This window comes from Stigmatopora nigra, chromosome 1, assembly GCF_051989575.1.
Source record: "Stigmatopora nigra isolate UIUO_SnigA chromosome 1, RoL_Snig_1.1, whole genome shotgun sequence".
Taxonomy (NCBI): Eukaryota; Metazoa; Chordata; class Actinopteri; order Syngnathiformes; family Syngnathidae; genus Stigmatopora; species Stigmatopora nigra.
The window spans coordinates 22655334-22683195 of record NC_135508.1 but is presented as its reverse complement, the minus strand read 5'-3'; the positions used below and the strand labels follow the sequence as shown (position 1 = coordinate 22683195).

At 37.6% G+C, this 27862-nt stretch overlaps 1 protein-coding gene across 3 annotated transcripts in view; it reads left to right on the top strand.

The window, feature by feature from the left end:
* Positions 1-27862, top strand: part of prkcz (protein kinase C, zeta) — a 61107-nt gene that overhangs the window by 22743 nt on the left and 10502 nt on the right. For 2 of the 3 annotated variants that reach the window (XM_077718024.1, XM_077718025.1), the window contains 12 exons: positions 3053-3138; positions 4323-4454; positions 8066-8156; positions 8484-8539; positions 9775-9969; positions 13454-13551; positions 13812-13898; positions 18338-18473; positions 18645-18732; positions 18887-19006; positions 21561-21640; positions 24292-24381. In XM_077718024.1, coding sequence (XP_077574150.1) covers positions 3053-3138; positions 4323-4454; positions 8066-8156; positions 8484-8539; positions 9775-9969; positions 13454-13551; positions 13812-13898; positions 18338-18473; positions 18645-18732; positions 18887-19006; positions 21561-21640; positions 24292-24381 — 1259 coding nt within the window. Of the gene's footprint in view, positions 1-1999; positions 2141-3052; positions 3139-4322; positions 4455-8065; positions 8157-8483; positions 8540-9774; positions 9970-13453; positions 13552-13811; positions 13899-18337; positions 18474-18644; positions 18733-18886; positions 19007-21560; positions 21641-24291; positions 24382-27862 lie in introns of those variants that run through there. The other variant, XM_077718027.1, reaches the window with a different exon arrangement.

Here is a 27862-nt window from a genome sequence, read left to right as displayed (position 1 = left end):
CCTTGATGTCAGTATTCTTTGAAAGAGAAATATTGTTTTCTTTTAAGTCATAAGCACAGGAGGCTCACACCCTGGAGAAACAAATACTGGTCTATAGAATTCAACACTACTGCTAATGCTTTTGTGCCCTCATCAGTTCATGTGGTCCTTACAGAACTCAATTACTGTGAGTACTGCATTATCTATGTAGGTTAATGTGAAAGTTTATCACTGGATTAAATATAGGAAGGTTTACAGTTAGCAGTAAACATGGCAGAAGTGCTAACGATATTACATTTAGGTGTGACGTGTGCTTCTGTATCTGGCTTGTATCCAATTTTATGTTATTCTCTCGGTCCAATTCCCATTATTTTGAAGAAGCGTCCTTATCAATTTGTAGAGCTCTTCCAGAATAAGGCTTGTGACATACTTTGGTGTACACCCAATGGAATGCAAACAAACATATGTGTCATACACTTGTAATTTGCCTCACTGCCTCTGTCATCTGAAATAATTGTAACTGGTCATCTCTTGTCTTAGGTCATTCTCATAAATGGACATGTAAACAATAATCACATAGCTTTTAAGGGCTGTGTAAATGCGGTTTCTAGTAAATGATGTGCTGAAATGGAAACAGTTGATTCATCCCCGTGGCATTTCTAGCAGTGGTCGACTGATCGATATCAATACGCACGCACACACAAATGCACTCCTAAACAAGCTTTTGTATATACAGTTGCCCTGTAATAAAATAGTGTACAGAAAATATCATAATGTTCTGTAGTAAACACAATATTTAATTCTTACTTGTATTGTGAGGACACAAGACATAGTAATGATTTCACTTATTAAAGACAACTGTTTTTCCTTTTTAGATGAGTTTGTTTTCCTCTTTTCTGTAGCTGGAGAATTTACAAACTTATTTAGATTACATTTTATTCATCACATACTCGGAAAATTCACTGTGGCCATTGATGGCGATAGAAGGTCTTTTGAACAGGGATTGCTAGAAGTGAATGATCATGTTTCATTGTCATTGACAACAATAGACGACCAGGCCATTATAACTGTAGGGCTGGGAGTACTATTTAGTTCAATTTCTGTGCTAAAAATAGATGAGTGAAGAAAATCTTGATGAATAAAACTGCACTTGTCACATCTTTAAACAACTGTTCCAATTGAAATTGTGGCAAATGTACGTACCAGATTGGAATAGCTCATGTCACATGCAAGCAGTTGGGCAGAGATCTGTAATAGAACTTATTTTAATTGTAATAATGAAGAATTGTACATAGTAACATGGGTACTGAGCCATTAATCACGAAATAGTGTAGACATTTTGACAAACACAATGTCCAGTTCTGTAAAGTGGATCCGTCCAAAGTGTTAGTTTAAAGGAGTTTCATATTAGCTCATTGTTAGATTTTCTAATTTTATAAATGAATCCCTTTTGGCACAAAAAAACCCTTGGATCACTGTATTATTTGTTTGGTACATGGGGAGGATGCACAAATGGGGTACTGCCATTGTGTGCCTGTTTGATAGACTCTCCGATTTATAAGTTTGTGACGTGAACAGTAAGTTGATAAATATGTGAGACAGTAATTGAGACCCTGAGGGTTACAGTTAGTGTGCCACTGCAAACAGAAAAATGACCCGTCATTGGCTAATCTGGTTCCTGACACATGAGCTGTTTAGGACTCTTGAACCACTCAAGAACCACACTCAATTGCCCTTGAATTCTGCTAGCAGGGATATGTATCTAGAAATACTGCTATTTGCAGTTTACAACAGGTTTCATATTGTCTCTCGTTGTATACTGTACTGACTAAAAGACTATTTCAAACTAGCATGCTGCTGCTTTCCGATCTCAATAAGAGAAAATTGTGTATTTCCTTTCTGCCACTACCCTTCAACTTACCCCTCCCATATAATTTTCATTATCAGGGAGGAGGCCATGTGTTTGTGAAAGAGAAACAATTTCTGGAAATGGGTTAAGCCCTTGGAAAATGTCCTGTTATAGAGTGGTGTCGTTGCAGTACCACCATTGTCCAAAGTTACGGCTATACTGCTCTGTTCTAAAATTGTAGTGGTCGTCTCTTCTTGAAATACCCTGGAATGAAAATGGCAGGATCGTTTGCACTGACCCTTGCATCTGGAGGTGTAGTATTAATTTATAATTATTGTCTCATTTTTTTCCCCACTCTGGCAGGCACACTCTCTTGACAGCATCCAGTAGCCATAAAATAGGTCATTGTGTCCCTTGCGCTCAAGACGGTGATGCTTTAATATCTCAGCTCATAGATGGCTTTTATTCTTCACCTTGCTTCATGGGATGATGTCAGTAACAAATAGGAACCGCTGAGAATGGACCTATGCTGTATACATTTGTCATTTGAATTCATAGCATCTTTTTACTTTATAAGATCTGGCAATGTAATTTTTATTTTCTCACATGTTCATTTATTTGGATTTAAGAAGAACGTTTACACGATAAGGTGGAAATAGCATGACTTTAATTACTAGATCATTAGAGGCCTGAAAACGATGTTTAAGTGCAAGAGGAATCAGCAGAATACCCAACCAGATTGAAATCCATTAGTAATGAGTGGCATCATTTGCAATTCTTGCCCATTATCTGCATTTGCTACATATATATTTATTTGGTTTAGAATGCTGTTTGTCTCTATTCCCATAGTCATATTTTGTGCAGTCTCTTACAGATTAATGTTGAACCCATGTGAATGCATACACGTGTTTTTTTCTGGAGCTAATGTTGTTAATTACCCATTCAAAATAAGATTCTTTTTCTCAATACTTTCCGGTGAAATTTCTAGATGAACTTAAAATACAATTCAACATTTTCAGGCATACTTTTCTAAAAAAATATTTTCAAAACTTTTGAATGCAAGTCCCACCGGTTAAAATTTCTGCCTGCTCTCAAAATGCACTGAAGGACATACGTATTGTACAAATTGTTCCTGCAAATTCATCCCTCCTGGTCATTGAACCTCAGCCGTTTCCTTTTTTGGGATCATGTTTCTCATAATAACATTTATCTTCCTTACCTCAGAATCGATCTACCGTCGAGGAGCTAGAAGATGGAGGAAACTCTACCGGGTCAACGGACACCTCTTCCAGGCCAAGCGCTTTAACACGGCATGTCTCTTTCTTTCATTGTTGACTGTTCTTTAACTTTAACTGTGAATATTGGCAGTAAGAAAATAGACTACTCAAGATATGTTCATTGGATGGGTGTGTTAATTTCATTTTGAGGTTAATGCTAAAGTCTTATCTCATTCTCTGAGCCGCTCTATCCTCACGAGGGTCGCGGGGGGTGCTGGAGCCTATCCAAGCTGACTCTGGGCCAGAGGCCGGGGACACCTTGAATTGGTGGCCAGCCAATCGCAGGGTACTGCAAAAGGAGACGGACAACTATGCACACACACCTATCCCTAGAGGCAATTTAGTGTGTCCAATCAGCCTGCTTTGCTTATTTTTGGAATGTGGGAGGAAATCAGAGTACCCGGCGGAAACCAACTTAGGCCTAGTGAGAACATGCATACTCCACACATGTGGGACATGACTTGGATTTGAACCCAGGACCCCAGAGCTGTGAGGCCGACACGCTAACCACTCGCCCTAATGCTGAAGTCTGTTGCAAAAGTCTTAACCGTCAAAACCCATGATCCATAAATTATTATTTTTTTAATATTACGGATCTCTGTAAGGGATGAAACTATACAGTGTACTCTACTATTGTGTTTTCATTAATTTATGTTTTTAAAAAATCCATTCTAAAAAACGAAAATGAAAAAATACAGCTTTCCTCCAGAAAACATCACATTTACGGCCTATTTTTGGAGAGAATAAGATTGTTGGGTAGAAAGGAATTTATATTTATATTTTTTACTATTATTATTATTTTTACTATATATATAGCACAATCTCAATCCACAACAATCCAATCCCGTTCAGTAGCAGAGCTTGAATAGATTTTGTTCACTTATGTCCCATTAAATATTTTCATTGCACTTTCAACTATATCATTAAACACAGAAGAAACTTCTTTGTAGCACTTTTTTAGTTGTATTAGTGGGATAGTGGGGGATTAAGAAAGGTCTAGAAGCTCGACATGCTTTCTAGCACTCCCGGGAACATTGCAGTCCTGGGAGTTAAAATGCAAATTATTGAAATTTTATTTCCTATAAAATTGCTCTTAAATTATATTTATTCTTTGCATTAATGGATAATTTCAGAATAACCCAGCAGTATTATTGTCCTTTTGTTGTTGATTTCGACTTTCATCTTCAACTCTATGGTGCCCTGTGTGTAACCCACAGAAAGCCTACTGTGGCCACTGCAGTGAAAGGATATGGGGGCTTGGCGGACAAGGCTACAAGTGTATCAACTGCAAACTACTGGTCCATAAGCGCTGTCACAGACTCATCCCTCAGACCTGCCAAAGGCTTATGGTAAGTCAGTCCCTTGTTAGTTTCCAATTTGGTGACTATTGCACAGCTCATGCATTATTCAGTATGTGTTTCATAACTGCTAGGTGTGGTACTTCACTTTATTCTCAAAGCCAAATTAGGTACACACGGAAAACAAACAATGCAACAACTAAACCTAAAAGTATGTCCTAGAGGCTATTTAAGTTGTTTTCATCTATCTAAAAAGTGGGGATACCGTATTTTGCTGTTTAATATATATATATCTATATATTTGAGCGGCATAGAGTGACAGTGGATGATTGCTGCTCACCCTTCCAGTCAAAATGGATTGGACCTCTAGTGCTGTCAATGTCAAATGTCAAAAATGCCAATGTCAATGTCAAAAAAACATGGGCATTCACATGCAGTTCACCCAGTTCAAATGAAATTCTCATCTATCTTTGACAATGATACAAAGTAAATATGCTTTTGTTTATTTTTAAAAAGCATTAAAATTCTTTTCTTTTAAAAAAATATAAAGACCATAAACATTCTCCTATTTATGTATATATTAAATTTATATGTAGCTAAATAGGCTCTAGCACTATCCTTGTCAGGATAAGCGGTTCGGAAAATGTCAAAATATCTTAAATAAGTAGTTGAATTGCATCTTTATTTAAAAGAAAAAAGTCACTCGTCCTATACATGAAAAAAAAATTGAATGAAGGTGTCAGCCGCAATATCCAGACAAAACCAAGCAAGCACAGGTCAAACATGCAAACTCCAAACAACCCTCAAGTCAAGGCCGTGTCCACACGTTCATTCATTCATCATCTGTACCGCACATGCTCGCAATGGTTGCTGGAGCTTATCCCATTTGACTTTGGGCTAAAGGCAGACCACACCATAGACTGGTCACCAGTCAGCCAGAAAGATAGACAATCATTCACATTCATAACCATATCACCACGCACATACACAAACACACATTTTGGGCAATAAAACAAAATTATTCAACAACTGCGACCAAAGTAGAGACTTGCGATTTCTCTGTTTTATGCGTTGCCATATGTATATTAATAACTGCACATTTCTGTTTTCAAACCCATTGCCTGTAACAAAATATGTTTTTACTTAAAAAATGAGCCCACATTTACATCTAAGCCATAGTGTGATTAAAATCACAGAGGTTTTGATGTAACCTCTAGTCAAGGATTTTCTTGCTTGTTTTTAACAGCGCAGAGATGTTAAACATATTTGAGAACCTAGACAAAGGATGATGCGCAGGGCGGTTAGATTATTTTTTGCCATTCCACATCCGATGCATTAGCTCTGTCAGCATGTTATTCAATGCTTTTGAAAAAGTGAAATGCAATCGTGACAACAGTACTCATACCACTAGATGTCAGCAAAGGCACACAAATGTATGCCATTATATTCTTACTTCCATGATGAACACAAAATACAGCTTACTTTGATAAGATGCAGATAAACTGCTTCCCATTAAATGCAAGAACTGAAACAAGAATGTCTTACTTTCTCTTCCCGATCAGCTGCAATCAATTCTCAACATTGTTTCAAAATAAATGTCAGGCTTTATGGTCAAAGATCTGGCACGATGGTTAAATACATGTAAAATCACACTGATATGTTTGGGTGTGGCTGATATTTTAACCAAAAACGTCGTGCTGTGGACGTAGAATAATTTTTCTTCTTGAGAGACAGGTTAAATACTATTTATTAAAAAAGCCCTGCTAGATGTGAATATGGCTTCAGACCTGCTGTGATTATGACTTATTATGACCTCTGAAAAGAATTGGTACTGAAATAAAATTAATTACTTCTTGAAATTAGTCATATAGTTTCATTAATTAAATGGTACCTATTGGGATGAAGTAGAAAAGTTGAGTATTTTACTGTTAAACAGTAATGCTTAGTTCATCATGGTTAATAGATTCCAACATGAAGGGACAGGGATTTTATAGTGTTTATCAAATTATATTTGGACTTTTAAAACCCTCTATGTACTATTATTTAAACCACCCATGACAAAACTGTTCACCATTACAGTACTAGCAAGAACCATTTTTAAGAAATAACATTTAATATTAAATAAAATAAAGATTCTACTGTACTTTGTTGTAATGATATTCATGTCCAAGGCTATGTTCTTCCCAAATGGCCAGTGCTGCTTCCTTGCACAAGATAGTCTTATTATGAGACGTAACTCTTTGCTGTCTTATTAAAAGTGATGGAAGACATCGTCCTAATGTGAGCCTCGTCCTCCTAGCAAATGGTCGATTCATTCTCTCCAAAAATCGTGAGCAATGGCCGCTTAAGTCCTCTTCCTGGCATTTGCCTCCTCCTCCTCACTACGGAAAGTAGATACTGTGCACTAAGGACTTATAAAACACTCTCCTGGTTGTTCTTCATCGTTCCTAGACTCAAAACATTTCGCGTATCTAAGCCATGATGCGGTAAATTGGCAAAGTAGTGTGATATTTCTGTATCTACTTGCTCTGAGGTGAGGATTGTCAAACATTAAATCTAGCTCAAGTGGATTGAAATACATTTCGTTTGTAGGATCTATTACAGTGGTTCTTAACCTTGTTGGAGCCATTAAACCCCACCAATTTCTTATGCGCAATCACCAAACCGTACTTTAATGGAAAACAACCAGGTCCCCCCTGCTTGTTTGGAACCAAAAAACAATTGTTGCGCAATTAAAGAAATTATTTTTTGAAAAATGGTTGTTTGACAAATAAAAGTTGGAATTTATATACTTAGAGAAGGTGCAGAAATTCCATCACTCGTCTATTAGGATCTGACAGCCGTTTCTGGCCACCATAAAAAAATTCAACTCTCTACGTTGCACGGTTTGGACAAACGTAGTGAAAGAATCTTAACATGCACACACACACACACACACTCACCCATAAATCACATTTTATAAGGATTATTGATTAATTTATTATTGTTATTAACACCTATTTTACCTCCCAAGCCATTTGACAGATTGACATTAAATTTACAGAAAAGATAGGTATTTACCTTCTGTTTAACAAACACTTTTAGGTTTTTCAATAACACCTTCCATTTATTAATTATTAATTTATTACTGTTATTAGCAAATATTTTGTTCAATATCAGGATTATAGGTAAAAAAACATTTTTTTTTTAATTCAAGATATATAAATTCCTCGCAGCACTGATTGGCCAAGCAATGTCACGTGATCATCTGCAGTCAGTGATGGTTAAGCGTGTCATGTTATTGTGAATAGACTGTCTTTACTTCTGTGCCAGAGGCTCCACCAAACCCCTGACACCCAGGTTACGAACCACTAATCTAGAAACAGAGTGAAATAAGTGACTTTTTCTGTATTCATTTCACTATTGTTTGGTGTAATATGAAAGTCTGCGTATCTCTGCTTAATTTCCCAGGTAAATGACTCATTAATAAAATGGTCTTATGGGATTCCAGATGCAACCCAACATTATCTTAAAATTTTCTGTGCACTCTTTAGAGCACATCTTTAAATGTAACATTTACACTCGTAAACAGCGGATAAAAACGAGTAGATATTTTCATACATCTTTGAAGGAGTGTTGGTTGAACAGGCTCAGTTTTTTTCTTTCCTTTTGTTTTTGTTCAGGATCCAGCTATGCCATCACAGGAGCCCCCTTCAGATGCAAAGAGTGAAGAGGTTGACCTTGCACTGGAGGACAGAGAAGACACAGATGGAAGTAAGATGGTTGTAAATAAAACTTAACTGCTGTCATCTATTAGTGTTATTTTAAGGAAAAAAACTGATTAGGGGTTTTATTTTGGCGGGAGCCCCGTCTGCGTTGACCCATTTTAGTATTTTGCATGATTCTATGAATCAGTGTACAGGTGGTTCTTGGTTTACAATCTATTATTATAAGAGCATATAGAATCACAAAGAGTACAGCATGTGAGGGCATACATTTGATGGCTTTTCGTTCACCGTGAAAAATGTATCCTGTCATAAATAAAGTCAAAGTAATGATCATGTGCATTAATATTTCTTACATGTTTATTTGTCATTTCAGGACTGTATTCACCACACAATTGTACTGTGGACAAAATAGAAGAGACAGATGCAGAGGTAAGGATCACACAATACTAAACAGTAATACCTTGACATACGAGTGTCGTAACATGAAAATTTTGTGATACGAGGAAATTTACGGGCAAGTTTTTGCCTTGAGAAACGAGACAAGTTTGAGATACGAGCATACAAGATGGTTCCCGATGATGCCGTATGCAAGAGGTTGCTTATCAGTGAGGTTCATAACGAGACGGAGAGCCTTCGTTTCATGTGGTTAAAAGATAAACAGTGTATACTGGGAGAGTAAACTTAGTTGTGAGGCATGGGAGAGCAGCTAGTTCCTACTCGAAAGCCTTGGCAGAATACATTAACATCTTTTCCACGGTTATAGCTCAACAAAGTTACACTCATTTAAGTGTGTGTTGTATCGTAATCCAAGTTCATTTAAGTTAAAATTAAAGTTTATGTTATGTTTTTCTGTCTTTTGAACTGCGCACTGTATAGTAAACAGTACCGTCTGTCTATACTGAATAATATCACATTTTACGATTGAAAATCATAACAACTAGATAGGTATTTTTTACTTGGTTAGTAGGTGGTGAATCAGAACACATAAAAAGATTTTTCATTGTAATATCCACTTTTGTCTATTTTTTCAGAGGGTGGGAATGGATTAATTTGTATTTAGTTCATTTCTATGGGATATTTTGATTTGGGATCCGAGTAAATTGACATACGAGCTCGGTCCTGGAAGGCATTAGGCTCGTGTCTCAAGGTATTACGTACTGTACTACTAAAAGTTTATAGAGACTCCCCTTTATAAGTATTAGACCAGTCAGTGACTTCACTTGCTTTTGTATGCATTACTCTAAATTGACACAGGTTTGACATGGGGAAAATGGGGCAGCTATTTTTCAAAATTCCATTTTTTTTTACAGTACTTGTGAACAATTATCATTCTATATATAGTTATGAAATGTGTACTCTGCTGTAGTCAAAGAACAGTTATTGGTGCCAATAACAGTTTTTTGACTGCAGCAGATTGATTTTTTTCATTCATTTTTCTTCTTAGGTTAAAATGTTTTTACTCTTTTACAATAAAAACACTTGCTTAATTGTTTTCACCGTTTTTTTTATGTCAGTTGACAGTTAGGCCTGTTTTAACATACCTTTATTCATCTATTAAGCTAAACAAAATAAACACAAATCCAAATAAAAATTTCTTGAATGCACTTTACTGGATATTTATTGCTTGAGTACACTTAAACTTTCTCCTCTCTCTTTCACTGAAGGACATGAAATCAGTGGTGGATGGAATTGATGGCATCAAGCTGTCTCAAGGATTTGTTCTGGGGTTAGGAGACTTCGAACTGATCCGAGTGATTGGGCGTGGCAGTTACGCCAAGGTGCTGCTGGTTCGCTTAAAGAAGAATGATCAAGTTTATGCCATGAAGGTGGTGAAGAAGGAGCTGGTTCATGATGATGAGGTGAGGCTGTGCTACTTTGCAACATCACGAAAACCAACACCAAAGTACTTAATCACTTCATTTATGCCTTCATTTACATTTAAATCATTGGCTGACAATGACGACAATAGACGACCTAGGGGTGAATCCATGGTAGTTATTGATTTTTCCCCCTGATATGTTGGGTAAATAATATAATTAAATAACAATTTGCATTGCCACTGGAGTCGATGCATGCACCAGGACTTCCTGTCATGTGGGTGTCATTTTTATCAAGCCGCATAACTTTGTGATGTAATCACCCACGTGCTTGCGGTACCCTTAGTTTGAAAGTGGAGCGTCACACTTCATACACCAAGTAAAACGAAAGATAATTACATTAGAGTAAGTGTCATTGCGCTCATAAATAAATGCTGTGTGGATCATGTCTTTATTTTCGTTTTTGGCCTTTTTATTCCCAATCGGAAAACACTGTATAGGACTTCATATCCAATGATTCTTTTCTGAGATCAAACCAGAAATGACAATTGTTATAGGTGAGCACAGTGCCTGGTGAGAGTTTATTGTCAGTAGAGTATGCAAGTGACTTTGGAAATGATTCGTAAAGTAACTTTGATATTATTATAACAACTTGGTAGAAAGTGCACCATATCATGATTGGGACCATAAACAACAAAGACTATGCCTGCTTCTGTTAGTCATCAAATATAATACCATTCCGTTTGATTTTTTTGAGTTGAATTAATATCTTCCAGCTTGAAAACAGTTCGTTGAGCATGTTCGATTGTCAATAAAACATCTATATTAAATAAAATTGTCAAACTTATGACGATTTTTTTTGTCTTTCTAGGCCCAAAATGCTAGTTAGTTGGTCAGAGTGAAGAACAGTTTGGAGATGTTGGTTATGTTGTCCTGAAAAACATAAACCAAAGCAGGTTATTGTTCTTTGAAATATTTAAAGGCATGCAAAATCGGATGAAAATAGCCCTGGGCCCTTAAGGGTTAAAGATGAATGTTACTTGGCTCATTGGTTTCAGTTTCTATAGTGGAGACAGATGCCTATTTTTTAAAAAGCCACTGGATGGCGATGTAAATCAACTAAGGAGACTTTCCGCCTGGGAGAATTGAACAGCAGGATTTATTAGACAAAAGGCGCTGTGGGACCTACGACATAAACCAAAATGACTCCTTAGTCGTCATTTAAATATCAGAAGCATCTTGCCAAAGTGTGACCAAATTCATCATCTATTAGGTAATTCAAACCTTGATTTTTTTATGCTTAACCGAGACCTGGCTAAGTGTAAATTCCCTGATAGGAGGATGGCTGATACTAGGTCACAATATCTTCAAAAGAGACCATGAATGACCAAACCTTGGCGGGGGAGTGATGTTCTGTTAGGGAACACCTGGTCTATGTACACGACCTTGAATGTGTCAGCCTTAAAATTTCATTATCCCCATAGATGTCAATAACTTTGATTTGCATTTATAGACCTCAATATGCCTCTAATACTCTAATAGGGAGCTTCAGGTTCTACTTAGGGAATGTGACACAAAAAAAAGTTATCTTGATTTGAGATTTAAATAATAACTAGCTCAACAGATCAAATCAGAGACAGTCGAAATCACTCTTAAATAAATTTAACTTTACGCAACTAATCAAAAGTCCTACTAGACTAACGGCTTCTTCCGAAAAAAAAAGTGTTAGACGATCCAAAAGACATTCAATATGATAACAGGTCTATGAGACCATAACCTTATCCAATTCTCAAGAAAGCTTCCTAAAAATAGATATTCATGCATCTGAGCAGATGAGAGTACCAAAAAGGGAGATCCCAAATCTGACACAGACGTTAAACACTATCAAATGGGACAATTATTTTTACCATAACCATACTGACAACTGCAATACTTTCATGACCATTATCCAGGACATGGTATCTAGACTGTAGTAGCTCTGCTTATTGGTTTGATTAGACATCTTGTTTTTATTTATTCATGGCGATTTACAGTACATACACATTAGTTGAATTATTAATCTCGCCAGTGCTGTAATGCCTGACATCAAAGTAGGTTTGTAACAAGCTTTACACAAAAATGATGAGTAAGTAATAAAGAAGACAAAATTACTAATGGAGTATATTTTTCTATGGTTTAATGTGCATAATTATACACTCTGTTGGTATTTAAGAATTCACAAAGAATTTGGGAAAACATGCACACCAGCTGCTTTCTTCTGCCATGGATTATCCAGCAATGATACATTTCAAAGACACACAGTTGAAGCTAATACCAAATATTAATCTAATTATCTGAGACAATTTAAGAAAACAAACATCAAATTATTAGCCGCAGGCTAAATATGTACCAAGTTGTGGAACTAAAATGATAACATTAAACAGGCAATTCTGAATAGAATAGCTACTATAGAATATTTAAATCTTCACTATACTATTGCTAGTTTATTTTTTTTTTCCACTGCCGTTGAGTGGAAGCTCCTTATTTAGCAAATGTAAGTAAATAAAAATGAGGCAGGAAATAAAAATAATACCGTATTTTCACGACTATAAGGCGCACTTAAAAGTCTTAAATTTTCTCCAAAATAGACAGGGTGCCTTATAATTCAGTGCGCCTTATATATGGAAAAAAATGTGCCATTCAGTGAGGGTGCACCTTATAATGCGATGCGCCTTATAATGTGGTGCGCCTTATATATGGAAAATACGGTATTTAGCTTCTACAGTCAAGTTTGACATAGAATAAGGCTGGAAAACAACAAAATCTGTACTGACACTGATAAACGCAAAAAAAATATTGAATAAACAATAGTACTTCAACCAATAGTGGCCTCCACGCAGAATAAAAACAAAAAATCCTAAAAAAAAAAAAAACGTACTGTATTTTCACGACTATAAGGCGCATTTAAGTCTTAGATTTTTCTCCAAAATAGACAGGGCGCCTTATAATCCAGCGCGCCTTATATATGGAAAAATTAAAATGTGCCATTCATTGAGGGTGCGCCTTATAATCCAGTGCGCCTTATATAAGGGGAAAGTGTCATTCATTGAGGGTGCGCCTTATAATGCAGTGCGCTTTATAGTCGTGAAAATACGGTAATCGGACATCTGCTCTGTCATCATCATTGATTGCATTGTCTCAAGTCTTATTTTTGGTTGCAACTTGCAAAGTTTTGTTTCAATCTTTTTTTTTTTTACACACTAATTCGATTTTCCACATCAACTATGATGACTTGGGTTGAGTGTTCATGTTTCCCTGCCATTTACAGCGATAGGCATCCAATAGAATTTGATTAGGGCGCTGGGAGTGCCTGATGGCTTTCAGCCTTGCCAGTTAAAAAAGATTGGACATCTTTTAGCAGTCAATAGCAGCCAACAAGTGACATTTAAATACAGGCATGAAGGGGTTAATAATATAGTTGTTATTATTATTATTATTTTTTTCTGATTGTGAACATGCATTGAACCTATATATTTAATCTTTCCAGGATATTGACTGGGTGCAGACGGAGAAGCATGTCTTTGAGCAAGCTTCTACAAATCCATTCTTAGTGGGGCTACATTCCTGTTTCCAGACGGAAAGTCGGTATGAAGAACTGAAAACAATTTCATAAAGTTCATAAAGCCTGCCTTGAGCATAATATATGTACTGTATGATCCAGTAAACAGTTTAGGTCGATATCTTATACTGGAAATTCAATTAAGATCAGGTCAATAGTCCAAAAGTATTACATGCTCGTTTGTAATGAATTCATTACATTCAAAGTTATGGCCCCCTGTTTTTATACACACCATTATTTCTTTTCTTTCCAATAATTCAGTGAATCTTTCCTCTTTAAATTTTAGGTTATTTCTTGTCATTGAATATGTGAATGGTGGGGACTTGATGTTTCATATGCAACGACAAAGGAAGCTCCCTGAAGAACATGCGAGGTAAGGATTCAAGGGTTCTAACATCAGTTTGCGTCATCAAGCTTTAACCTTTTATGGGGAACTCGTTGAACTCACTGTCTGCCACTGACGGCCCATTTACAGGGGCAATCCATTTTGACTGGCAATGATCTGCAGTATTCTCTGCACTACAATGCGTTCCGGAGTTTAACACGCACATTCAATGAATGGCCTACATTAACATTTTCTTCACATATAAGGCGCACCAGATTCTAAAACAGAGTATCAGTGGCGGTAGTAATTGTAGTAGAAACATCCAGCTCCCGGCCAAAATAAATGCGGTTCTTTGCTTCTTTTCATATTTTATATCTACTGCGACTCTTTGCCTCATTTCATGTTTCTCTTATTTTTATTGGATTGGATTGGATAACTTTATTCATCCCGTATTTGGGAAATTTCTTTGTTGCAGTAGGAAGAGGGTAGGGTGAGGATGCAGGAATAGGAAAGGCATTATACACAAATTGGGAGTTAATAGTAAATCAATAAATAAATACATGAATAATGAATACATGAATTAAAACATACTCAAATTCATCAGGGCCCATGAAAATGAAAAAACAAGTAATAAATCCATTCCTTAATTCATCTTCCATACCGCCCATCCTCGAAAGGTTTGTGGGGGTTGCTGGAGCCTGACCCAACTGTCTTTGGGGCGAAAGGCAGACTGTAACATAGACCTCTTGTATCAAAGTAGCGGCCCGGGGGCCAAATGTGGCCTGCCGCATCATTTTGTGTGGCCCGGGAAAGTAAATCATGAGTGACTTTCTGTTTTAGGATCGAATTAAAATGAATAGTCTAGATGTATATTACATTTCCTGATTTTCGCCCGTTTAAATCAATAATTGTAATTGTTTTTCGTTCAAAAATCATTTTTTTTAAATCTAAAAATATAGCTAAAAAAGCTAAAATAAACATGGTTTTAGATCTATAAAAAACTGAATATTCAGGGCTTTTAATCCAGTTCTTTTAATCCATTTATTTAAAAAAATCTAAGTATTATATCTAAAATGATCTGGCCCACATGAAATCACGATGTTAAAGCGGCCCGCGAACCAACCCAAGTCTGACACCCTTGCCCTAGATTGATTGCCTGTCACACTGCCACCGAGAGTGACTAGTTTTATGCAATATATACGTTTTCTTGAATTTTATTCATAGATGTCAAAATAAATTTAGTTTGGCGTTTTATCTGTTCTCTATTTTGAAATAAATTACCATATTGGCCACATTGTCTTGCGTTATGGCAGGCGTCGGAAACCCTTTTCACACATAAAGCTATAAACAATTCCTTTTTTCAAATTTTATTCCTTGAAATCCATACTCAGAGTTTATGAGTAAAAATTACGTGATTTTTTTGGCAGTCAGTTTACCACTTTTAAAGTACTAAATGAATCATTTTGACAGCACTGTTTTGCAGTTGCTAATCAATAAAAATATGCAAGCAGAAAAGTCAAATTTATGTGCGTGTTAGATGTAGTGCCAGCGCCATAGTGCCGACGTGACGCTCCTATTGGTGCATTCGGGACTCAGCTCAGACTCATCCGAGTAAATACGGTAGATCCACTAAATGGAGCCACATATGGCTCCCGAGCCATTGGTTCCGTACCCCTGCGTTATGGCATCATGGTGTTATGGGATGTCGTCGTTGTTACCTTGCAGTTTCGTGCATGTCGTCTTTTTATGCGCATATAAGCCGTACTCTCGATTCAGTCATCATTTTTTTGCCAATAAATGCGGCTTATATGCGAGTAAATATGATAGATCCACTAAATGGAGCTGTAATATATGTAATATATGTAATATGTTCACTAGATGGAGCTGTAGTAATAGTAATAATTGTTAGTTTCTTTTATGCATCAAAAATATGGAGCTGTGCTAAAGGGAATTTCATACAATGATTGATGCGTATTGATGCATAAATAAGGCTTCAGTGAGAAAATTGAAGTCACCAATTTGATTTCAGTAGCCATGTCTATATAGTTTACACCAGTCTATAAAGAGTATTCTATTTGTAAAACTGCAAAGATCCTTTTCTTTGAAATTCCATAAACGCATCTTTTTGAGTTTAAGACCACAGTGCAACAGTTTAATCAAGTTCTAAGAAATATATCTCAGAGGAATTCATAACTCAGTTCGTAGTGAGTGAATATTTCTCACACCTATATTTATGGTAATTAGTCAAATACAATTGCTGTTTTTTTTGTAGCAGCACTAGTTCAGCTTGATTTAAAATGCATTCACTGTATAAAATAGTTGTAGCTGTTGCTAATGGGAGTACAGCTTCTCTCTACACCAGAAGCAGAGGATCTTGTAGGCGTTGTTGCTGGTGCATCAGATTGCAGCCCTTTGGGATGCCCCCATTTAATTTATTTGCGACCCCTTTGCACCCTGACTCAATTTGAATATTCCTCAATAGTGTACATCTTTTCAGTGCTTCTTCCAAACACTTGCTCAACATCATTCTTAAGCAGTTCCTTACGGACACACGTACCACCCAACCTACAACATTTCTTTTTTACAGCCTTGGTGAATATAATGAGCCCCTATTATTCATGGTGCCTTTCTACTTGTGGGGCACTCCAACTGTGCCCCTGATAAATGCTGGATCAAAGGCTCAGTAATGTAGAGAGGCACTGTTGGGCCCCTATCAGACCCTACAATCTGTATTCTGGAGACAGTGGCCGCACATATGCAAAGCAGCATGCTAATAACTCATAATGATTGTACATATTCATGAGGTGTGCTTTTAGGGAGCCCTCATGCATTCCCTCGTGCCGTGGTGATGGCGGTCTGTGAGCGATGGTTGGAGCTGCTTAGAGCAAACTGCCGTACTTTTATCAGTCTGCCAGCACTGAAACAACTGTATACAATCAAGGCTGTCAGTGTGAAATTGTGGGGGAGCAATGTGGGATTTACCATTGCACTGTCAAACGATCTTTTCCTCAGTGGTTGACATTCTGGGATTTGTAGTAGGCACTCAAGCAGAAGGCCAGTCAATCTTAATAGAAGCTTATCTCCCTGTGACAGCATGAGCTACCAACTCGGCACATCTTCAATCTATTTTCTTTAACTGTGTCTTAATCATGCTTTTATTTATCTCTCATATTGTAACGTCATATAGCCTGTCATAAATAGCTTCTAGGCTGCCAGGGGTTTGAGTAGTTGTGAACTGTGTATGCTACCAGTAAGTGCTATAATTTGCCCACACCTGTCATCTCTCTCAATTTTCTTTGCTTGAATTCTACAGGGCTCAGAGAACCATCGATTGGGCATATTTATTTTTTCAAACATTGGAAAAAGAAATTAAGTTATAGGGGAAAATGTGAAAGAGGATTTGGGGATTTGATACAATGATAAAAAGCAGCAAATTGTGTAATAGTAGTTTAATTCTCTATGTCATAATGAAGCTACAAATCTCTAATTTGACCAAAACATTTATATATGTGTGTGTGTGTGTGTGTGTGTGTGTGTGTGTGTGTGTGTGTGTGTGTGTGTGTGTGTGTGTGTGTGTGTGTGTGTGTGTGTGTGTGTATGTATGTATGTATGTAATGGTCAAATTAGAGATTTGTGGCTTCATTATGACATAGAGAATATATATACATATATATATATATATATTATTTTTTTTAACTCTTAATATACAAGTAATTTCCCCATATAGTTCTCTAAATACAAATGGTAACAAAACAGTGGCAATGATTTATAGCAAAATCTCGTATAAATGTCAAAACCAACAGCTGTTACAGTCCACTGCTTTATTATGCCATTGGATAATCAATGAAATAAAACAAGAGTGTAGTTATTCTAGAACAGACGTGGGCAAACTACGGCCCGTGGGCCACATCCGGCCCGTTAGGCTTTTTAATCCGGCCCGCCGACGTTGTCCAAATAATGTTTTTTTTTCTTTCTCCAAGATGGCGCCGTCACGCGGAAGCCAGTGACAGTAGCTGTGTCTACTCTTATTTGTTTTTCGTGTTTTACAGCCCCTCTAGATTTTTCTAAATTATATTTTAATATTTCTTAATACATTTCTTTTCACTTGACTTTCTACTTTCTACTTTTTACATTAATGATGAGTGATGAGTATGTTAATACTTTAGTCCTTTTTTTATGTTTCATATGTACTGTTAACGGATGCACTTTTTTATTTGTATCGTATCTTGTGCTGACCCGGCCCATCTGTCAAATTTTTAAAGTCAATGTGGCCCCCGGGGCCAAAAGTTTGCCCACCCCTGTTCTAGAAGAACGACTGAAGTATTGTTGTACTATACTTATTAAGTTTCACAATAATTTGAGCAAAGCATGGTCCTGAAAATACTCAATTTATGTAACTTTCAACACTGACTAAATGATTGTGCATTTTAATGTTTTGAATGCAATTCAAACAAACCAATCTTTGCATTTTTACACTACCATAACAGATTTTATGCTGCTGAAATCTGCATAGCTCTCAACTTCCTGCATGAGAAAGGCATCATATACCGGGACCTGAAGCTGGACAATGTTCTTTTGGACCATGACGGACACATCAAGCTTACAGACTATGGAATGTGCAAGGTTAGAAACAGTGATTAAAATAAACCACATGATTAAATAAAATTGTCTAATTCTAGTGACAGTATTGTGTGACTAGTGACAGATTCTAGTAATAGCAACATGGTCTCCTTTCTTTTTTTGGGGCTAGGGGATCATTTTCCAAAGTCTATGTGTTTTTATTATTTATACCAGGAGGGAATCAGACCAGGTGACACAACCAGTACTTTTTGTGGAACACCCAACTACATTGCACCAGAAATACTCCGCGGAGAAGATTATGGTGAGTAAACAAGTCTTGAGTTCATGATGAAGTTCAAATGCCACATCTTTCAAATAACTTTTTTTTTCAGTTTTTATTGGTATTCTATGTCATTTTTTAAAGCGATGCAAAAAATTCAACTTCTGACTAAATGCAGTTCTCTTTCCTTACTTAGGCTTCAGTGTAGATTGGTGGGCTTTAGGGGTGCTAATGTTTGAGATGATGGCTGGGAGGTCGCCGTTTGACATCATCACCGACAATCCTGACATGAACACCGAGGAGTACCTCTTTCAAGGTGAGTTGGGGCCCCAGTGGGTTCATAAATGAAATATGCTGGGCTACCAACTACTCCGTATTTTCAGGAGTTTCTCTGGAAATGCAACGCAACCTCCCTAAACTCTGGAAATCCCCCAAAAATTTCACTTTTTTTTTTTTTAAGCAACCATTTCTGAAAACCAAATACCAAATTGCCAATTTAAAAGCCTCGAAATTGACACCATTGCTACACCTTCCGGCATCTTGATTCAACTGCTCTGTAAACCGGAACTATTCGGTAAAACGAGTGCATTGTGAATTATCTGAGTTACAAGTTATGACGAATGATTCGTCTTGTGCGACTCTAGCGTGTCAATCGTCTCCAAAAGGATTGACACACAAGTGCGACTTCAGTGTGACACATTACTGAGTGTAAAACGCACGTGGACGGACCCAAACACAAAGATAAACTTATTTTCATGATGCTGTCATTGTTTTTCAAGGTTGCAAAACCACAATATTTCAATTATGTAAAAACATAATAACAGTTTGATTTAAATTGTTCTACGCATAAATTTTTTTTTACATTTTATATCGATTTTGCGTGAATCGCATTCATTCCGAAAATGGGACTAAGGTACTCCTGAAATGGGGTCGACGGAGGTTGGCAGCTCTGATTATGGTTTGTAGCAGTAAGATTTGATTTTAACCAACATTTGAAAGAAACTAACTAGTGGGTAGCACTGGAGTGGATTTAATTCTCGTAGCCTCTCATTTGTTACTCAAGAAACAAATAAATATTATGTAATGGAATACAAATGAGATTTAAGCTGTGAAGGATTTGCACCTGTGCCAATACAGGCTTAGACAGTTCTGGCATACTTAATCATAAATAGAGAAATCACTAACAGGGCTAATTTCTTTTTCTTACTTGTGCTAATTTGCTTTAGTTCACTTCATTTTCCATATGAAATCTGGTTTGTGTTCATATATCTCAAAATTGTTTATTTGGTCTTTTACATGTCGGTTGTACGTAATAATGCATCAACGCAATAATGACTGAAAGAAAACCACAAAGTGCAAATTTGTAAACTTAATACTTCAAATGCATATTATATGCTATTTACGTGTTTTGAGATACTGCTTGGCCTTTGATCTTTTTTTAATGATAAGAATTTTCCATTCATAATTTGTCTTTTATTGGGATGTTTTTTTCTTTAAAAATTTTATATCTCTCCAATATTTAAGCAGTATAATTTTTAAAAGTATTTTATTTGGCAGAGGCCTTTTTCATCTAGTAAAGACACAGCATGATAGATCCTCAAGAAATAATTAGGAGTTTGGACTGCATGGGATTCAATGCAAAAAAAAAGGTACAGTCATGACCTTCAATATAAGGAGGGTATTAAACAAAATCTACCAATGATCACACGCACATACACTATAGTTTAAAAACATTTATTTTCTTATGTTTCCTCAATACTGAACTCTTTACATTGGACATTCCCCTTTATACTCCTCCTTTCAGATTTTCAGAGCAAACATTTCTCTGCAATGTAATAGGCTTGTTGATGCAATATGTCAATGCTGTGACTGTCAGCAGCACAGTAGCTATCATCTGCTACCAGTATAGCACCCTCCTAGTGGGTTTGCTGGTAGAACAGCAGGTTCCTGGCCACGTGCCTTTTAAACGCGTATCAAGTCAATCCTTATAGGAGCTGCTCAACCATATGCCACTGAGCTAAACTGTGCCCGGTCCTGCTTTGAGTCCTTGTGCCAGCCTCACAGCTTTAGTGTGACAGACACACAGAGCTTGAAATTTATTTGATTTGCAAGGGAAAAGAAACACAGTGCTTGTCAATTTCAGAGTCAACACAATCCGTGATCCTGCAGTCAAACAGCATATCCTGCCATACAGTACATTTGGTCATTTTTGTATATAAAGGAAATGTAAATAATTGAAATGTTCTTGGTTTCCCAACTTACAAACATTCAATTTATAAACATTTGGAAATACAAAAGTTAAAAGTCTACCAGTTTCTTTAAATAGGACGCGATTCCCAATAAGTCGGTGCACCTTGTGTATGCACTAAATTCAAAATTCTGTAAGTGTTGCTGTATGACCTTGACTGCTTGACTGTCAGGGTACATTTCTTCCCGACACACTACTTGTATATTGAAAAAAAAAGGCCTGACGTAAAAGGGGGTGCAAGAAAAGAGAATGCACCAATGGAAACATTTTTAGGTATAGATTTTGTAAACCAATATAGTTTTGAACCCCCGACAATGGCACCTGCATAGAGATACGCTTACGAGAGGCACAGTTCAAACTGGAAGCTAGTCTTATAGTTGCTCTTTGATGTTATCTTATTTTATCATGGCTTGAATGTGTGAGTGTCAAGACTTTTGTGCACAATCAAAATGTACCAAACACACAGAATGGAGTCTTCTTCTTTCCTTGGACTCCCACGCAGCAGACATGGGGACCCACAGGCTGTTTGGACTGTGAATCATCTTTCACCCCTCTCACGATAGTCCTTTTGTTTCTCTCTCAATCTCACTCTTCTTGTCTTGTTGCTTTCTTTTACCAACAGTTATTCTTGAGAAGCCCATTCGCATCCCAAGGTCCCTGTCAGTTAAAGCTGCCAGTGTGCTTAAGGGTTTTCTGAACAAGGTGAGAATTGGCCGCCGAACCAGCATTTCTTTTGCTCACACATCACACGTGACACCACGAAATACAAATCCCAGTTTTTAATAGTTTTATGTAAACAACTACACCCAGACACACCATGAAACAGGTGTATTTAAAACGATAAAAGAAAAATGAGTCAAGCTCCAACAACATGGTAAGTGGCTAATAGCCAGAATGCCAACACAAAGCACAAGGAAGAATCAAACACATCAATTTCCCAATGTTAACAGTCTTGTTGACAAAGAAAAAAAAAACATTAATCTTTGGCAGGGGCACCTACCTAATTGGACACCATTCTGATCTTAATGTAAAATGGCACTTTCCAAATTGCTTAATTGTTCGGTCATTCTTTCTACATGTACAATCTAGCGCAACACTACAAAAACAGAATTGAGATACAATTCCAGTTTTGATGACACACCCAGAATTTCTGGGGGGAAAGTGGGTGTTACCAGTGTGCATTGTTTTAGGTGGAAAAACTGAATTTCCTTAAAAAATAAAAAAAAGCCCAATTTGACTGCCAATTAATTTTGTCCATGTAGAATTACATTAATGCAGTATTTTATTTATTTATTTATTGTATGTACCATCAGGGTGTACAGTACATACAATATATTTTCAGTGTTGGAAATAATATTATGTTACATAATGAAACTATTTTGTTGTAACTTCTAACATAACCCATCACATTTGTAACCTATACCAGCCATATAAAATACCGTACAAGCATTACCCGTGTTACTTCCGTAATGTAATGTACTAATGTATACTTATGAATGGACGTGAGACAAACTGAGCAAACAAAATGTTTATTCAACTGAACATTGTCCCCAAATTTCATTGTTCCCAATCCCTCAGATTGCAGGCAACATTCAAGAGCAGATTTGCACTGAATTTGGGGGTTTTTGAACATCCCTCTAATGCAGTGGTTCTCAGCTTGGGTTCGATCGAACCCTCGAGGTTCGGTGAGTCGGTCTCAGGGGTTCAGTGGATCTTTTGCTGCAGAGGTCGACTTATCATGTCTATACACTATAACATGCCTCACTTGATCACACCTGGCTACAGATGATCATGTGACATTGCTTCGACAATCAGTGCTGCGAGGAATTTAAATTTGAAAAACAAATCATGATTTATTTTACATTGAAGTAGGGTTCGTTGATGGGGCATATGAACCTGGTGGGGTTTGGTAGCTCCAACAAGGTTAAGAACCACTGCTCTATTGTGAATAAAGCATGTTACAGAAAAGGCTATATATTGGGTAACATAAGGCAAGATGTAAGGGTAAGCCAATCAGAGACTGTTTAACAGAGTAGGGCGAGTCTGACTAGTACTACTTACTAACAGACAGAAACACACAAACCCAGTTAACTCATCTCATTTTCTGAACCGCTTTATCATCTTTAGGGTTGCGGGGGGTGCTGGAGCCTATCCCAGCTGACTCTGGGCCAGAGGCAGGGGAGATCTTGAATTGGTGGCCAGCCGATCACAGGGCACTGCACAAGGAGACGGAAAACTATGCACAGACACCTATCCTTAGAGGAAATTTAGAGTGTCCAATCACCCTACCATGCATGTTTTTGGAATGTGGGTCGACACTGGAGTACCCGGAGGAAACCCACGCAGGCCCGGGGAGAACATAAAAACTCCACACAGATGGACATGACCTGAATTTGAACCCAAGACACCACGTGCTAACCACTCGTTCCACCGGGTTGTCCACACCCAGTTTACTCACACATTCAAAACTTTTTTAAATGAAAGCATGCTGCAATGATAAGTGGCCATCACACTGAGAGTGGGGGCTGTTTAGGCTGGAAATACAAACATTACTATCTCAGCCAACTATGGGCACCAGGCAGGGGGTGGTTTACATTTCAAAAGTAACTGGAGCAACACTGCTATTTTAAAGAATTTCAACGATGAAGTAATACTGCTTCATGAATATTTTCATTTTTCCTTCAAATCTGCTGAACGGTTCAGTAAACTTAGATTTTCAGTAGAATGCAACTCACCTCAAAAATCACGTGGTTTTACACACAGCATAACAATATAACAGCGGAAAGATGTACAGTGGGATGGAGGTCTTCAAATTGTAAGTCAGCCAGACTATTATTATTAACAAACATGCCTAACCAAGACCTTTGCACATCCTTATCTTTATCACCATTTACACTCCAACAATTGTTTATTTGGACCTTAACCCACATAGACCACACTTGGAAATTCTAACTAATAATTATGGATGATTTAACTGTCAGTACAGTCAACAAAAAATGTCTTCTATCCTTAGTAAAGTGCACAAAATGTATGAGCTCTATACATGCTAGTAGCATTTTGGCTCATCTTTTTAATGTAAAGAGCTTGTTTCAATCACATAGTATAGCATATAATAACAAAACAATTTCTTTTCCACATATTCTTGCTCCCTTTGCTCAAAATTGTTGAAATCTGGAATGTGATATGGAATATCCTTCCCATTCAGACTCATTTACTTTCCATATGAGGCTCCATTTAGGTTTAGAGAGCAATTGGGAATCCAGATGTCCAGACATTGTTTGAATTTTTTTGCAATGAAATAGAATGGAGTTTATCCAATTCAGATTTTTGAACAGATGTCTTTGTTTCAACAGGATCCCAAGGAGCGGCTGGGTTGCCAGGTCGAGACAGGCTTCACAGATATCAAGTCCCACACATTTTTCCGCAGTATAGACTGGGAGCAGGTGAGAAGCATTACAGAGAAGTTGTGGTTAAAAAAAGAGAGAAAAAAGCATACATTAAGAAAAAAAGCTTTATTATTATTGTAAAAAATTAAATAAACCATTTCATTATGTTGTATCCCTCTTCAAAGAAGCAGCTGATACAAGGAGAGAAAAAACAACTAGAACAAAACAAAAAAATCAGAACAATAAGTGTATAATGTATGTATATACATATTATAAATAGAGAAGTCATTTGTGGTAAAGTGCATGTATTAGCAAGAAATGTACTGTTGAGCAGAGAGGTTTGTTGTGAGAGTTGTTTGTGTGTACATGTGCGGGGGCAGCATTGCCCCTGCAGCAGTCTTTCTACAGCCATGGAGAAGAAGCTGTTCTTCAGTCTGTTGATGCGGGCTCCCATGACTCTAAGTCTGCCTTAAATTAACAATAGGAAAATGGAGAAAAATGGGCTAAATTGGCATTTGTTAACATAGTATGCTTTCAGATAACTATAGCCTAAAACAACACGCATCACAACCCTCCAGCGTTTGGTGGTCAGAGAGGAAAATTAAAACATAAGTCGCACTTGAGTATTAGTCACAGGCCCAGCCAAACTATGAAAAAAGCGTGAGTTATAGTCTGGGGAAAAAAATAAATAAATAAGTTCTCGCAGCTGTCGCAATATTCTCCAGTTTGCTCAGCAGTGAGTTAGGAGGGGCTGAGTAAAGCACTCTCTCGCCAGACATCTAGTCTCGGAAGGCGAGGCCATCCTGCACAATCTGCTAAGGGAGGACCGACCAACATTGTGGGCCAAATTGAAGCGTATTGTTCTGAGCTACGTTTGTAGTGTTCAAGATCATTGTGTGAATGCACGATCATATCGTCACAGCTCGTTCATATCAGGCGAACTAGCGGGTTTCACTTTTACATTTACAGGTTGGCGGAACGCCAGATGCACCCATCAAAAGAGCTATAGGTTCCCGAACTCTGCCATATATAAAATAACACTTAATATTTTTATTTAAGGCAAAGATTAAACACAAAGCTTTAACATGTCAGTTTTGTTTCAGACAATTCAACTGACAGACTGACAGATGCTGTGGGCTTTGACTCAACATCCTGTCACATTACTTCAATGTAATGTGGCAAAAACAACAGAGTAGGCTCTGAACACCCACACTTAATGCCAGTTAGCTTTGACAACAGAATATAGCAGTCATCACTGTCTCTGATTGGCCTTTTCCAAACATAACAGTAGTTGTTTACTCTCTACACTCAGGGTTTTGACAACACGATAAATACTCCATCCTACTTATGGCGCACTTAGATGAAGCCACTAGTGAGAAAATACAATATACTAATATATTGTATATTATATATATTTTTGCTTCTCCAGCCAACACTGATGTTATACTGTGTCACGTCAACCTGGTTTATAGCAACCAAAAACATCCTTTTTTTCCCTCCATGTGATGCTATGTCGTGTCTCAGTTGACATCCAGCATACCAAACAAACCAGTAATGGTAATTGCAATTGTCTCCAAGCATGTGCATGTAACCAGATGTTCACACACACACCCTTTCACTGAATGTGGAAGTACTGCGAGCTTACAGATGAGAAAAAAAAATCCCCACAGCATACTCACATCGCTAGCATAATCGTCAGCTTGCTTGCAGTGGTTGGCATACTGTACTTTGGCCAACGATCAAATCACACCTATCTCTGCTAAATCTTCAAAAGAAGTGTATCAAATCCATAAAGTGAAAAATGTCAATTCACATTTGTGTTTCATTAATTTCATGAATGTCCTCTGTGTGTTTTATCAGCTTTCATGTCAGTCTACATACAGATGTTTCAAGTTTCTCATTTGAAGCGGTAGTGGTCTGGGCCTTTATAAGTTGCCATGTCACTGTGATTGGTATTTCTCTAGTGTGACTAAGTCTAAAGTGAGTCAGGTAATAGGAGCATATTGCGGCGGAAAACAATTGACAGTGTGTTAATGAGTGCTGCCACAGTGGCTGTGAAGTACACACCAAAGGCAAACTGGGGAAGGATATCAAAGCAAGAGAGATTCCTGAATCCAGCAAGCAGTCCCTCTGTAGTGTAGAGGGAAAACAAGTTGACAAAGCTTTGAGAGGTGGAGAAGCGACGCTCTCTGCCCTCCAACTAGTGGAAGCCTGTCTCCATTTCTGACAGGCCTGGCACACTGCTACTGTTGTTACTACGAATTAATATTCATCAGACTGTTCCCTAGGGTTCGGCTTTAGTCTCTGAAGAGATGAAACATTTGAATATCATTTACCTGCCTCCCTCTTTCATCTCATCTTCTGAACTGCTTTATCCTCATTAGGGTCGTGGGGGGGTGCTGGAGCTTATCCCAGCTGACTCCGGACCAAAGGCGGGACAACCATGCACACTCCCACCCATAACTAGGGGCAATCTAGAGTGTCCAATCAGCCTACCATGCATGTTCTTTGGAATCTGGTAGGAAACGAAGTACCCGGAGGAAACCCACGCAGGACCGGGGAGAACATGCAAACTCCACACAGATGGACATGACCTAGATTTGAACCCAGGACCTCAGAGATGTGAGGCCAACGCCCTAACCACTCTCGTCTCCTCCCTCTTTCATTTCCTTTCCAAATGCAAGGTTTTTCAGTATCATTTTTTATGCAATGGATATGATGGAATTGATCATTTGCGATGAAATCACTCAAGTCCTTCTTAGTCCCTAATCCCGGATCGCCCTTATTTAAAGCAAGCCTTGTGAAGTGCTTTTTAAACGGCACTTATCCACAGCAAATAGTCGGGGCCCAAAGCAACTCAAAAATACCTAACAATATTATCCCATACTTCACTTTCCATCAATACATTCTGAAGGTCCTCCCTTATGATCTCTATATCACTAGAAATGAGGTGTGAGCATTTAAATTGCTTTAAGAAAGAAAGGATACAGACACAGTAAAAGACATTGTAGAGCTAGATAAAACTGGAACCAGACACAGGAAGTCTTCCACAAGGTGGGGACCTTCTGCAGACTGAGACTGAGGTTGAAAATATGCAGAATCACTCTTCCAAGCTTATGCGCACAGTCCTTCACTAGTCTAGATCTGCAGAATCAACAGTAACAGAGTACAATACTGCCGATACTCCCTTTCCGGCCTGGTAAGCGCCGACAGCTCTTCCATCTTATTTTTATATTCATTGTTTGTGGCTCTCCTGATGTTATTGTATTTTTTGTGAATGATAAGGAAGCTCCTGCAATTGCGGTGTTGTTTTTTTTCGATTGACATTTTTCATTGTAGAGATGGCACCTAAAAATAACCGGTTGGCTTTTCCCACTGGTTGGGTCGATTACGATTTCCACTTAGAAATCACTGTTTACCCCTCTTCAAGAAACCAAAAAAATAGGTTTTCCTTTTTTTCTTACTGGTAAATATATAATCCTCTAGTTCCAAGGAGGAAGAATGCAACTTGACATTTTTTTTCTCAGTTCCCATGGTG